Here is a 13,741-nt window from a genome sequence, read left to right on the forward strand (position 1 = left end):
CATGAGGAGGACATGAGGAGGACATGAGGAGGACACGAGGAGGAAAATGAGGGCAACATGAAGAGGACATGGAGAGGGACATGAGGAAGACATGAGGATTACATGAAGAGGAACATGTGGAGGACATGAGGAGGACACGAGGAGAAACATGAAGAGGACATGGAGTGGACATGAGGAGGACATGGGGAGGACATGGGGAGTGACATGAGGAGGAACATAAGGAGGACATGAGGGCAACATGAAGAGGACATGGAGTGGACATGGAGAGGGACATGAGAAGGGCGACGGAGAAAACCAGGACCTGAGGAGAACTCTGTGCAGACTCACACGCTTTCCTCTGCCAACATGTATTATACAAACTTGAGGGATTAGCAGAAACATCTCAGGCATGAATAAGCAAAATGAGAAGAAAAAAAAAAAAACTAGTTGGAGCTGGGTTCTTATGGAGCGAGGTGTTCATGTTTTGTTAGGGTTGATATTAAAACTAGTATCAAAACTAGACACTTATTTAAAGTTTCATCTTTAGTTTTATCAGAGCTAGTGTGAGACTTGGTGGTGTAAATAAATGTGCAGAGGAATGGCAGAAGAAATATCCCGTCTCATCAACAATAGAGCGGAGAGAACGAGAGGCTTAGGAGAGGCTTTCCTGTTGTGTCTGTAGAGTTCTTCTTGCTCCCCCTGGAGGCTGCTCTGATGCCCATGTTTCAGGACAGAGATGACACTTTTGTCCTGAGGGCTGTTACTCTCCTCACACTGCCCTGACCTGATGACCCTCCCTGTTGAGCTGCACTGACACTTTTGTTTGAGCTTTTTTATTATTATTTTTGTATTTCATTGCTCAGTGTGCTTGATCACTTTATTTGTCCGACATTTTGAATTATTGATTTGATCATTTTATGTTGAGAATTAAAATGTGCACATAAAAATGGGTGCACAGTATCAAGTCTATTCTTTAGTATCAAAAATGTTTGTTCAACGACAGAAAATAAATCCTGTGTGGTGAGTGGTCTTACACTACAGACTGAATGCAGAGATGTGGTTTTCTTTGTTTTTCAGAAATAATATCTCTACTTTTGAACATTTGTTTGACCCTGACTTTGGGTGTGCTGTGGTCCAAAGCAAGAAAAATATCTGATGAAGGCTTTTTTGCCAAAAGGTTATTTTGAAAATAAATAAGCTTTTGGACATCGGCCATCTGAGTGTGCTATGTATTTTTTCACTTTTGTCTGTCTGCTCCTTGCATTTGCACCTCTGCGGGTTTTGGTGTCCGTTTTCTGTTTCTCCTGATTTTGGGTTTACCACAAACTAAACCAGTCACTGCCCATATGTGTGTCACATGTGTCTGAGCTGTACACCTGTTTGTGTATGTGTATGTGCACACTGTGTGCGTGTGTGCACGCGCCTGTGTGTGTCCTGTGTATGTGTGTGTGCGTGTGCATGTGTGTGTGTGCATGTGTGTGTGCATGTGTGTGCGTGTGTGTGGGCGCATGCATATGTGTGTGCGTGTGTGCACTGTGTGCGTGTGTGCACTGTGTGCGTGTGTGCACTGTGTGTGTGTGTGTGTGTGTGTGTGTGTGTGTGTGTGCGTGTGCGTGCGCGTGTGTGTGTGTGTGTGCGCGTGTGCATGTGTGTGTGCATGTGTGTGCGTGTGTGCACTGTGTGTGTGTGCATGTGTGTGCGTGTGTGCACTGTGTGTGTGTGCATGTGTGTGTGCGCACTGCGTGTGTGTGTGTGCGTGTGTGCATGTGTGTGTGTCTGTGTGTGTGTGTGTGTGTGTGTATGTGTGTGTGTGCGTGTGTGCACTGTGTGTGTGTGTGTATGTGTGTGTATGTGTGTTGTGGTGGGGTTGGGTGTATGTTATTTCTAATATGATCTGAGCTCTCACTTTAACACTTCTTACATTCTTACAGTCGGCCTTTGCCACAGCAGCTCTTTCTCAATTAAATATAGATTAAATCCATAGACTGAACTTAACATTGTGTGACAGTAGACACAACAGACCTGGTGCTTTGACCGGTGCACTGCTTCACATATGAGACTGCCCCCTGCTGGATGTGAAAACTTCACCGTCTTTATAAAGAAGAGGAAGTTGTCAGTAGCACATTGTTGCTGCTTCACACTGTACTTCTTTCAGTTTGTGTGTGATTGTGCAAATAGTATTGAGGCTGAGGTGTCCGAAGTACTTTTATTTCTTTTGATGACCCCTCAATTATTCTGTTTCATACACATGACGTCGGTAAACTGATGACTGCAGATTGAGAGGCTGTTACAGACAAAATGACCAGTGCTTATACCTGTCCCGTGCACTGACCCGTCCTCCTGTCTCTCTTTTCCTGTTGCGTGCACTGCCCTGTCCTCCTGTCCCGTACACTCACCCGTACACTGACATGACTTCCTGTCTCTCCTGCTGTCTCAAGCACTGACCTGTCCTCTTGTCTCTCCTCAGCCTCAGACAACAGTCAGCGTTTCCAGGAGACATGCTTCGCTTTCGCCCTGACGCCTCAGCAGGTGCAGCAGATCAGCAGCTCCATGTAAGTACACCACACAAACACAATCAGGAACTAGCACCTGCAGTCAATCATGAGTCAGTGCTAGTGCAGCCTCTGCTGCTCAGGGACTGAATTCTGGAGGTTCTGATCTTTCACATGAGCCATGTGTTCTGTCCATATACGGAGAAAATACAAACCTGTAAAAGGAGCAGGCTACATACAGTTTCTTTAAAATAATAAGAAAAAAAACATTTTAACTTGTGCATTTCCATCCATATGTCCTGTTCAGTAGACAAGTGTTTTTTTTCTCCCCAAATGCTTTTTTGACTCCTGGTATTTCACTGGTTCTGCTCTGTCCATCTGCTGTGTGTGGTGAGCAGAATGCTGGCTAATAGAACAGCTGGTTTCATTACGGACTGTGTGTCTGTGTGTGTTACTGAGTGAGTGTGTGTGTTTACTGGGTGTGTGTTAGGGAGTGTGTGACTGTGTGTTGCTCTGTGTGTTGTGTATGTTACAGTGTGTGAGTGTGTGTGTTACTGTGTGTGTTTGTGTTCTTGCAGGGACATCTCGGGGACCAAGTGTGACTTCTCAGTCCAGGTTCAGCTGCGCTTCTGTCTGTCTGAGACCAGCTGTCCACAAGACGACCACTTTCCCCCCAATCTGTGTGTCAAAGTCAACGGCAAGCCCTGCAACCTGCCCGTGAGTCACACACGCACACACACTACTCCTCACACACACACATGTAATCCAGCTGGGACAGGGAGCATCCACGGGACACTCGAGTTAGATGTGATCATTTCAGATGGATGCAAGGGGCCACTGGAACTCTTGGCTGTTGCTCAAAGAAAATCCATTACACTGAGAAATAGGTGTATTTCTTTTTAGGAACAGGACTGAACATTGTGTGATGTAAAATTCTTCAAACTGTACCTTTGTGTTTATTTTACACATAACATATTTAGATCAGAATGTTATTGTTTAGAAAATGTCTCACCCCCTTCAGAGTGCTATCACAACACATTCAGCACACATCCGCCTAGAGCAGTTCCAGAAACTGAAAGGTCAATAGATCGCGATTTCTTCTTAGGTCGATCTCAATGATAAGGCGAGCGCATTTTAATCGACAGGTCTACAGCCAATCATGAGTATGAGTGTGCGTGGTGCTGATGAGGATTTATGCTCCTGTTTAGGAAAAAGCTTCAGCGCGTCTCTTCATGTCTCCTCACACGTTCACACGTTTTGATTTAAATCTGCACAATCTGACTAAAAGTCTAGTGTCTCTCCCCCTCTGTTTCTGTGTGTGTGTCTGTGTGTGTGTCTGTGTGCGTTTGTGTGTGTGTCTGTGTGTGTGTCTGTGTGTGCGTCTGTGTGTGCGTCTGTGTGTGTGTCTGTGTGTGTGTCTGTTTCTGTGTCTGTGTGTGTCTGTGTGTGTGTCTGTGTGTGCATTTGTGTGTGCGTGTGTGTGTGTGTCTGTGTGTGTGTCTGTTTCTGTGTGTGCGTCTGTGTGTGAGTCTGTGTGTGTCTGTGTGTGTGAGTCTGTGTGTGTGTCTGTTTCTGTGTGTGTGTCTGTGTGTGTGTCTGTGTGTGCGCGTCTGTGTGTGTGTGTGTGTCTGTTTCCGTGTGTGCGTCTGTGTGTATGTATGTGTGTGTGTCTGTGTGTGCGTCTGTGTGTGTGTCTGTGTGTGTGTCTGTGTGTGCGTCTGTGTGTGAATCTGTGTGTGAGTCTGTGTGTGTCTGTGTGTGTGTGTCTGTGTGTGTCTGTGTGTGTGTGTGTGTCTGTGTGTGAGTCTGTGTGTGTGTCTGTCTGTGTGTGTCTCTCTGTGTCTGTGTGTGTCTGTGTGTGTGTCTGTGTGTGCGTCTGTGTGTGTGTGTGTGCGCGCGTCTGTGTGTGTGTGTCTGTCTGTGTGTGAGTCTGTGTGTGTCTGTGTGCGTCTGTGTGTGTCTGTGCGTCTGTGTGTGTGTGTGTCTGTGTGTGTGTGTGTGTGTGTGTGTGTGTCTGTGTGTGTGTGTGTGTGTGTGTGTCTGTGTGTGTGTGTGTGTGTGTGTGTGTGTGTGTGTGTCTGTGTGTGTGTGTGTGTGTGTGTGTCTGTGTGTGTGTGTCTGTGTGTGTGTGTGTGTGTCTGTGTGTGTGTCTGTGTGTGCGTCTGTGTGTGAGTCTGTGTGTGAGTCTGTGTGTGAGTCTGTGTGTGAGTCTGTGTGTGTCTGTGTGTGTGTGTCTGTGTGTGTGTGTCTGTGTGTGAGTCTGTGTGTGTGTGTGTGTGTGTGTGTGTCTGTGTGTGCGCGTCTGTGTGTGTGTCTGTGTGTGTGTCTGTTTCTGTGTGTGCGTCTGTGTGTGTGTATGTGTGTGCGTCTGTGTGTGTGTCTGTGTGTGCGTCTTTGTGTGTGTCTGTGTGTGCGTCTGTGTGTGAGTCTGTGTGTGTGTCTGTGTGTGAGTCTGTGTGTGTCTGTGTGTGTGTGTGTCTGTGTGTGAGTCTGTGTGCGTCTGTGTCTGTGTGTGTCTGTGTGTGTGCGTCTGTGTGTGTGTCTGTCTGTGTGTGTCTCTCTGTGTCTGTGTGTCTGTGTGTGTCTGTGTGCGTCTGTGTGTGTGTGTGTGTGTGTGTGTGTCTGTGTGTGTGTGTGTCTCTGTGTGTGTCTGTGTGTGTGTCTGTGTGTGCGTCTGTGTGTGTGTCTGTGTGTGTGTGTGTCTGTGCGTTTGTGTGTGCGCCTGTGTGTGTGTCTGTGTGTGTGTCTGTTTCTGTGTGTGCGTCTGTGTGTGTGTCTGTGTGTGCGTCTTTGTGTGTGTCTGTGTGTGCGTCTGTGTGTGAGTCTGTGTGTGAGTCTGTGTGTGTCTGTGTGTGTGAGTCTGTGTGTGTGTGTGTGTGTGTCTGTGTGTGTGTGTCTCTGTGTGTGTGCGGTGCTGCCTGACTGTTCTCTCTCTCTCTCTCTCTCTCTCTCTCTCTCTCTCTCTCTCTCTCTCTCTCTCTCTTTCTCTCTCTCTCTCCCAGCAGCAGCAGCTTTCACCTTTTCTTCTCTTTCTCTCCTAAATCTGACTTTCTCTGGATTTGTTGATCCTGTGAACATGAAATAAAACCTGTCGTGATCCTGACACACTGCTCTTTATGCCTGTTTGTGTTTTCAATAAGATGGAAGATAGAATCGAAAATCAAGATCTATCAATCTGGGAAAAAAATCTTGATTCTTTCTTTTCCCATATGGCCCTGCCCTGCATCCCTCTAATGAAACGACTGCACACGCATGGACACTTTTGATGAGGAAACATGTCATAACATGGTAGAAACCTTAACAAAACAGCTTTTGCATAATATTCTCTCATTAAATAATGGCTCTACTTCACAACATTTTGTCTGTCTTTGAACTTTGTACCAGTTTGTGTTTCATGTGGATAGGCCCAGTAATTACAGAGATATGAACCATAAACCAGGTCAACAAATGTCCTCTCTTCACCATTGAATACAGACCTGTCCTCCAGCAATTTTAAACAGAACCAGAATGATTTTTATTGATGCCCGTGTTTACCCTTCACTTCACTGTGACCATTTAAATCCACCCGTTACTCGGCAGTCGGAGGAGGGGCTGGTGGAAAGCCACATTAAAGGTTCTATATTACGTTAAGTAGACTTTAGTGAGCATTAAGTCATGTTGTATTGCTATTGCAGAGATCAGAAAATAGTGTAATAGATAGATAGATATTTTATTGTTCCCAAAAGAAATTCAGATTCCGGCAGCAGCAATAAAGAAACAAACATAATAACATCATAAAAACACCTCTGTCCTGTTGCTGTTGGCAAACATGTACAGACCCTTTAAATAAAACAAGAGAGAATCACAATATGACCATGTTACAAAAATATTATCACAGGGATGACATCATGAATCAAATTTACATCATGTGGTCCAGCTCAAACTGCAACCAAATCAAAGATTTTTAAATGTATTTCTCTCTCTGTCTCTCAGGGTTATCTGCCTCCCACCAAAAACGGCGTGGAGCCCAAGCGTCCCAGCAGACCCATCAACATCACATCTCTGGTGCGGCTGTCCACCACTGTCCCCAACACCATCGTAGTGTCCTGGAGCGGGGAGATTGGCAGGGTAACCACTTCTAATGCTGTGTATAATCACATGGTAACTCTGTGTACTACGGATGGGAAGAGATCTGGACTGTACACATGGGAGAAACCATCTCGTCACATTTGACTTCTGCCTTTACATTTGGCACAGTCATGAAATGGTTCCATCAGCTCATGCTCTGGAAAGTTCCTTCTCATAGTAGCTCTGATATTCAGACAGAAAACACTTTCACCTCTTATTGGCCCAATATTGATGCAAATAATCAATGCTAAAGTTTGTAAAAATTGTGGCAAAATAATCTATTCAAATATACACACATCAAATTCAGCAGAGGACAGTCCAGAGCATGTGGTGCTCTCAACACATAAACATTCATCTTGATTTAGTTAGTTTAGATTAAAGTAAGAAATCCAGAGAAGTGCTCCCCTCTCTCTGCCCTTAGGGTGAGCAGAAGTCCTGTTTGTGTGGGACTGCACAGCATTTTCTACTCAAATCTTTCATCACACACACTGGGGCTGTGTCCTGCTTTTTACTATCAGCAATTTCATTTTCATCAGCAGAGGTGTAGCGCACAGGAGCTACTTCCACTCATTTAGTGTCCAGCCCAATGTTGGGGCATGTGCTATAATGAGAAAGACACGAAAAGGGCGCACAGTCACTGGAGCAGAGCAGCAGCTGGTAAGAGTGCACTGCCCATACACACTACAGTCTGTGACACTGCCCATACACACTACAGTCTGTGACACTGCCCATACACACTACAGTCTGTGACACTGCCCATACACACTACAGTCTGTGACACTGCCCATACACACTACAGTCTGTGACACTGCCCATACACACTACAGTCTGTGACACTGCCCATACACACTACAGTCTATGGCACAGCCTGTACAGTGTATGTTACAGCAGTCTCTCTTTTCTGTCCGAGTGCCATCACCTCCTCTTAACCACAGGTTCAGTTGTAATCTGATCTCTAAATCATAAAGATGATCGACATATTGTGTATTGAGTTTTAGTAACAGTAATAATCAGTATAAATACATGTGGCCATTTAAACTGCAGAATGGGTCTTAGTGTTGACATATTGATTAAAGTGTGTTTAAAGCCAAAAGGGATTTAGATTATTAAAAGCACACATTCGTGACTTTTTATCAACACACACATTGTTAACATCCACTTCCACATGTATTCATTTTCAGGCACACACTCGGCTTTAGAACAGTGACACTTGGGTGGACCGCCCTCACACAGCTAATGAGCCAATCAGAGCACTGCTTTTGTTGTTAAGTGCTGCTTTTACATTATACTCTTTGGGAGACACAAAACAATATTACCTAATTTACAAAAAAGTGACCTGCCCCAGCTTTTTTTCTGTCTGTTCATGTTCAGACACAGTTTAGCAAACTCTTCCAGACCCCAGGCCAGTTCCAAAAGGTTGCACAGTAGTTGAAATTCATCCTTGTTGTTGTGTGTGTTCACAGAGTTACTCGATGGCTGTGTACCTGGTGAAGCAGCAGTCATCCTCCGTGCTCTTACAGAGGCTCAGGGCCAAAGGCATCAGGAACCCCGACCACTCCAGAGCCCTCAGTGAGTGTGGGCTCGGGCTGGGGGTGTGAATCTGGGTGATGGGGTGGATGGGTGTGAGTGTGGGTGAGAGGGTGTCACAAGATTAAACTACTCTGTGTGTTGTTGTGGGTGTGGGTGTGGCTGTGGGCGTGACTGTGGGTGTGACTGTGCGTGTAGTTGTGTGTAGTTGTGTGTGTAGTTGTTGTGTGTGTGGGCGTGACTGTGGGTGTGACTGTGCGTGTAGTTGTGTGTGTAGTTGTGTGTGTGGTTGTGTGTGTAGTTGTGTGTGTAGTTGTGTGTGTAGTTGTTGTGTGTGTGGGTGTGGCTGTGGGTGTGACTGTGCGTGTAGTTGTGTGTGTAGTTGTGTGTGTGGTTGTGTGTGTGGTTGTGGCTGTGCGTGTAGTTATGTGTGTAGTTGTGTGTGTAGTTGTGTGTGTAGTTGTTGTGTGTGTGGGTGTGGCTGTGGGTGTGACTGTGTGTGTAGTTGTGTGTGTAGTTGTGTGTGTGGTTGTGTGTGTGGTTGTGTGTGTGGTTGTGGCTGTGCGTGTAGTTATGTGTGTAGTTGTGTGTGTAGTTGTGGGTGTGTGTGTGTGTGTGTGTGTGGGTACGGCTCTGAGTACAGTGCTGGTGTGTGTACTGACCTGTCGTCTCTGTGCAGTCAAAGAGAAGCTGACCGCAGACCCGGACAGTGAGATCGCCACCACCAGTCTCCGTGTGTCCCTGCTCTGCCCGGTAGGTCCAGGCTTTAAACGGGGTCAAAGGTCACACTTCAGAGTAGCACAGTGATGGGAGGATGATAGAATGGAAGACCCATAGTACTGGCATAGGAAGAGTTAAATGTCTTTTACAACCCTGTGCACATAGTTCATCATAAGATCTGGGTCAGGGTTTATCATATAACCAAGAAATAAAGGAAACTTACAGAAAAAAAAAAAAAAAGTTCATTATGTTACAGTTTGGAAATTTGAAATCACAATATTGATCTGAAACTACTTACTAAGAGACAAGTTACCATAAGCAACAGCACGACAAAGCGCCTCATGCTGTCGGTTTCTCTGGTGAACTGCACATCACAATAGGGAGGAGAGGATTTGTTACCATTTGTAACAAAATGTGGTACTTATGGAAGTAAGTGCAGAGCAATGGGATTGATCGGACCAATGATGGCTTGAATACAGGAGAGTAACAGTTACGGGATGAATCACTCAAACATGCATGAACACTCCATAAATGAAAAGGGAAACAAGCTTGATTTAACAGAATAGACCTGCTTTAAGTTAATTGCTACTTCTTTGCCATTTCCACATAGTGTTTGTACGTACAGTATGGATGCTCTGAATATTGCGACAGCTCAGAGCTCTGGGTTAGTGCCGCTCACTCAGAAAACACTGTTAAAAAACTTTGCATAAATTCCTGGAAAGCCCCTAAAGTCTCCAGTGTCAAATATGTGCTCATGTTGAGACCCATCTGCTGCTCTCCACGTGTGTGTGTGTCCTGGCGCGCCCTGGTTCTGCTCACACTCATACACCTGCCCTTTACATACACACTAATGCCGGTGTTTCCACTCAAGCCTCAGATCTGTCAGATGAACTCGAGTTGTTTTCTGGTCTCATCTGCAGTAACCTTTTACTTTGAGTGTATCCAAGGATATAGTTTGAATTTGTTTTGGCTAAATGAGGTTTATAGACCCACTACTATTACTACCACAATTTTTTGTAGTAATTGACTAGTCTGCACTTATTTGACTAGTATTATGTTGTACACTTTCATTGTGCTTATTTTAACAGACTGAGGTTAAAAAAACAAAAGAAAAAAAAAGAAAAAATTCAAACTGAAGAGCTATTTCTAGGGAATGCGATTAATATAATAGGAGGGTTTCAGTCACGTGATCACGATGATGCGCGAATTTCAGGTGGAGGGCAGGAAGTGAAGACAAACACGACAAACACGGCTCTGGAGAACACAGATATGGAGAAGAGTTCTTATTGTCAGGATTTAGAGCCAGTAGCGAGGCAAAAGTACGAGCAGTTAGTTGACAAATATATTGGGCGTGACCCCATCTTATTGAAAATGAGAGAATTTTCAACTGAAGTAAAAGATTTGCTGACAATCGAGGCAGAGGAGATCACCAACTCTTTAGCTCTTCAGACATCGTTTTACACCAGACAACAGATGAAGATGTACAAAAGTTTGGAGGCATAGAACTTTTTTTGTGAGTGGATGGGTCCTCAACCTCGGTGCTAAAACGCCTAAATGATGATTATCGTTTGGTCTTCGCCGGGGTGAGTGTTTCTCTTATTTTATGTGTATAAACTGTTATGGGAAAGACTGCAGTGTATCGGCACTAACCTCTATCTGAACTATTTAATGTCAACAAACGTTGTTCGCCGTTAGTCGTTAATGATTCGTTTATGTTTAGGTAAACCACAATAAACTATTTATCTTTGTAACAAACCTTTGACGATGTGGTCACTGCAGACACGAGCATTAGCGAATTCTGCTCCTCCTGACCGCAAACAGGTTTGTAATCCACTTTTTACGGCGTTGTTCTGTCGGCTTTTCCCAATTCTGACCTTTGTGGACGACTATATTCGGTACTCTAAAAAAATCGCTTTTCTTCTCTCGTTTAGAACAGTTGGCACAGCCGTAAACTACACAACACATCGGCATTTTCCTCCAGTCAGTTCACTTCCTGCCCTCCATCTGATTTTGTGCTGACAAACGGAGCCCTGTGACGTCATGTGAAACCCAGCTATTGCACGAATGTATGGCCTTTTATTGAAACACAAACAAAATCCACATTAAATCAGTGTAAATGAATGGGCACATATTTTGCAAACTTTGTAATGACTTTGTCCACACGCACACTGAAATCTGATTATGAGAGGATTTCTGGGCATTTAAGATGACTTAAATGATATTCAAACTGCAAACTCCCATGTGAGTGATCAGAGATCACGATCAGAAAGAAATGAGATGATTTTGCTGATTACACTTAATTTAAATAATCTTGTAACTATGGTAACAATGAGAGTTAGAGTGTGCATGTTACCACAGTGTTATAGCAGTGATCAGTCATCATGATCTTACTCAAACTTTTATTTGGATTGATTCATGCATGTTTGAGTAATCCTGTAATGTCCTGTATTTGAAGCTTAGCACTTATCCCTGCTCACTTCCCTGTTCTTAGTATTATTATTATTATTTTTTTAAATAAAATGAAGACTCTAAGATCAGGAGATGGGGTTTTTCAATTCTGCAATTTTGAACAGGAAGTCAATGGACCAGTTTGTGTTATTAAGCTGTTATGGATTAATATGAGCAAAATGTAAAACAATGTTAACAGTTTTAGAGCAACTTGAACTTTAAAAACACCAGTATAAAACCACACGGTAACTTAAAAAATGCACTTTTATTCTGTGCTGAAAATTTCATTCTATTGTGCTAATTTTTTTTTGTTTAGTTTTTTTCCCTGTCATTGTGGAAGTTTCAAGCTTTTTTACGTAGTATTGAGACCAAGTTTGAAATTTTATCATTGTAACGCTAGTCAAACAAAATGTTCCTGACTTTAGTTTATCAATATTTCTTGTGTCACATTCTCTGTCTATTCCACCTGTGAGTGTGAGTGGCCTCCAGGGGGCAGTACTCTGACCTGTGTTGTGTTGTTCTACAGTTAGGGAAGATGCGTTTGACGGTGCCGTGCCGGGCGCTCACGTGCTCTCACCTGCAGTGCTTCGACGCCACGCTCTACCTCCAGATGAACGAGAAGAAGCCCACCTGGGTGTGCCCCGTGTGTGACAAGAAGGCGCCCTACGGGCACCTCATCATCGACGGGTGAGGCTGCACACACGCATGGTCATGTTCAGGACTAAAGGGGAGAGTGAGGGGGGAGGAGGCCCGGGGCCTGGAGGACCAAAGGGGAGACAGAGGGGAGATGGAGGGGGGAAGGGTCTGAGGCAGTAAAGGGGAATGTTCCACAATGTGTTGTTTTTTTGGAATAAAAAAAATTGTATTTGAACAAATGCAAGATTTTATCCTTAATGCCATACTGAGGAACATTAGAAGCAAAGCAATAACATCTTCATGAGTTAAGCAAGGAAACACCACCAAAGATTCACTGCACCTTCTTACGCAACTGGAAATGAGCCATCTTTGAGGTCTCCACACATTTGACTAACAAACGTCCAAATCCTGCACTGGTGAGAGACACACTGGTAGAGACACACTGGTAGAGACACACTGGTAGAGACACACTGGTAGAGACACACTGGTAGAGACACACTGGTAGAGACACACTGGTGAGAGACACACTGGTAGAGACACACTGGTGAGAGACACACTGGTGAGAGACACACTGGTGAGACACACTGGTGAGAGACACACTGATGAGACACACACTGGTGAGAGACACACTGATGAGACACACACTGGTGAGAGACACACTGATGAGACACACACTGGTGAGAGACACACTGATGAGACACACACTGGTGAGAGACACACTGATGAGACACACACTGGTGAGAGACACACTGATGAGACACACACTGGTGAGAGACACACTGATGAGACACACACTGGTGAGAGACAGTGACGGCTGCCTGTGGGAGATGAGGGACGTCCTCTGGGTGAAGTCGAGCTGGAACTTGCTGTGGGGATAAAACTGATCATAAAAACGAGTGGAGTTTGATTCACATGTGATCATCTGTGAGTTATGGCCCTATCTGTCTGAAACATCTGCTTTTCTGCAATCAGCCATGATTTATCTCCAGCTTTGTTTGGACATGTTCAGTCGTTCTTACCAAAAATGTAATTTCTGTTTGTGTGATTATTGTCAGTATAAGTGTTAATCTTGCATTTAAAATCCCTTTAAACATTCATTCCCTTCTCCAGACGTCAAAACTGTTAGCTCACCTTGTATTATTAGTTTCCCACTCATCTTCACCAGCCTCATTTGATCATTTCAGCGCTCACATTTCTTGCACTGAGATAATTTAATAATCAGTAATTAGGGGTGTAACGATATCCAAGGCTCACAATACGATATCTTCACTGTATGAACCTCATCGTACGATATTTATTGTGATATTGTGGGAAACCTTATGATAAAGTGGGGACGCTCACGATTAGAGATGTAACAATATCCAAATCTCACAGTACGATATTTTCACGATATACATCTCACAATACGATATTTATTGTGATATTTTATGGAGACTGACAAAACTGTGAATATGCTCCTTTTTCCTCTTAAAATGCCTCGACAAGACTCAATCCAAAGAACTGAGATTTAAAAGTGCTTATAACAGTTATTTCTTGAAATGGAGCAAAGTATCATGGTCTGTGTAGTTCACTCTGTGTTTTTTTTTTAGCTGTTGCGGCACCATAACTCTTAATTAAAGCAAAGAGACTTGTAATTGTAAATGATATATTGTGATGGTCCACGATATTATTGTGAGAACTTTGACGATACAATATCACGATATTTCAGTTATTGTTACATCCCTGTCAGTAATTGATTATCATAAATGTAATGGTCCTTCATTATGCAACATTGATTTATGAACTTTAAATCGTGTTAAAACTTGCCTCCTCATCAAAAACCTTGTTTCATT

At 43.9% G+C, this 13,741-nt stretch overlaps 1 protein-coding gene across 3 annotated transcripts in view; it reads left to right on the forward strand.

Annotated features, from left to right (window-relative positions):
- The window catches only part of LOC110174506 (E3 SUMO-protein ligase PIAS1-like), an 88,970-nt gene that overhangs the window by 61,892 nt on the left and 13,337 nt on the right, over positions 1-13,741 (forward strand). For all 3 annotated transcript variants that reach the window (XM_055154459.1, XM_055154458.1, XM_055154460.1), the window contains 6 exons: positions 2,447-2,531; positions 3,050-3,188; positions 6,444-6,578; positions 8,042-8,147; positions 8,785-8,858; positions 11,800-11,960. In XM_055154459.1, coding sequence (XP_055010434.1) covers positions 2,447-2,531; positions 3,050-3,188; positions 6,444-6,578; positions 8,042-8,147; positions 8,785-8,858; positions 11,800-11,960 — 700 coding nt within the window. The remainder of the gene's footprint in view (positions 1-2,446; positions 2,532-3,049; positions 3,189-6,443; positions 6,579-8,041; positions 8,148-8,784; positions 8,859-11,799; positions 11,961-13,741) is intronic.

This window comes from Boleophthalmus pectinirostris, unplaced genomic scaffold (assembly GCF_026225935.1).
Source record: "Boleophthalmus pectinirostris isolate CB_2022bp ecotype Guang Dong unplaced genomic scaffold, ASM2622593v1 HiC_scaffold_19, whole genome shotgun sequence".
Classification (NCBI taxonomy): domain Eukaryota; kingdom Metazoa; phylum Chordata; class Actinopteri; order Gobiiformes; family Gobiidae; genus Boleophthalmus; species Boleophthalmus pectinirostris.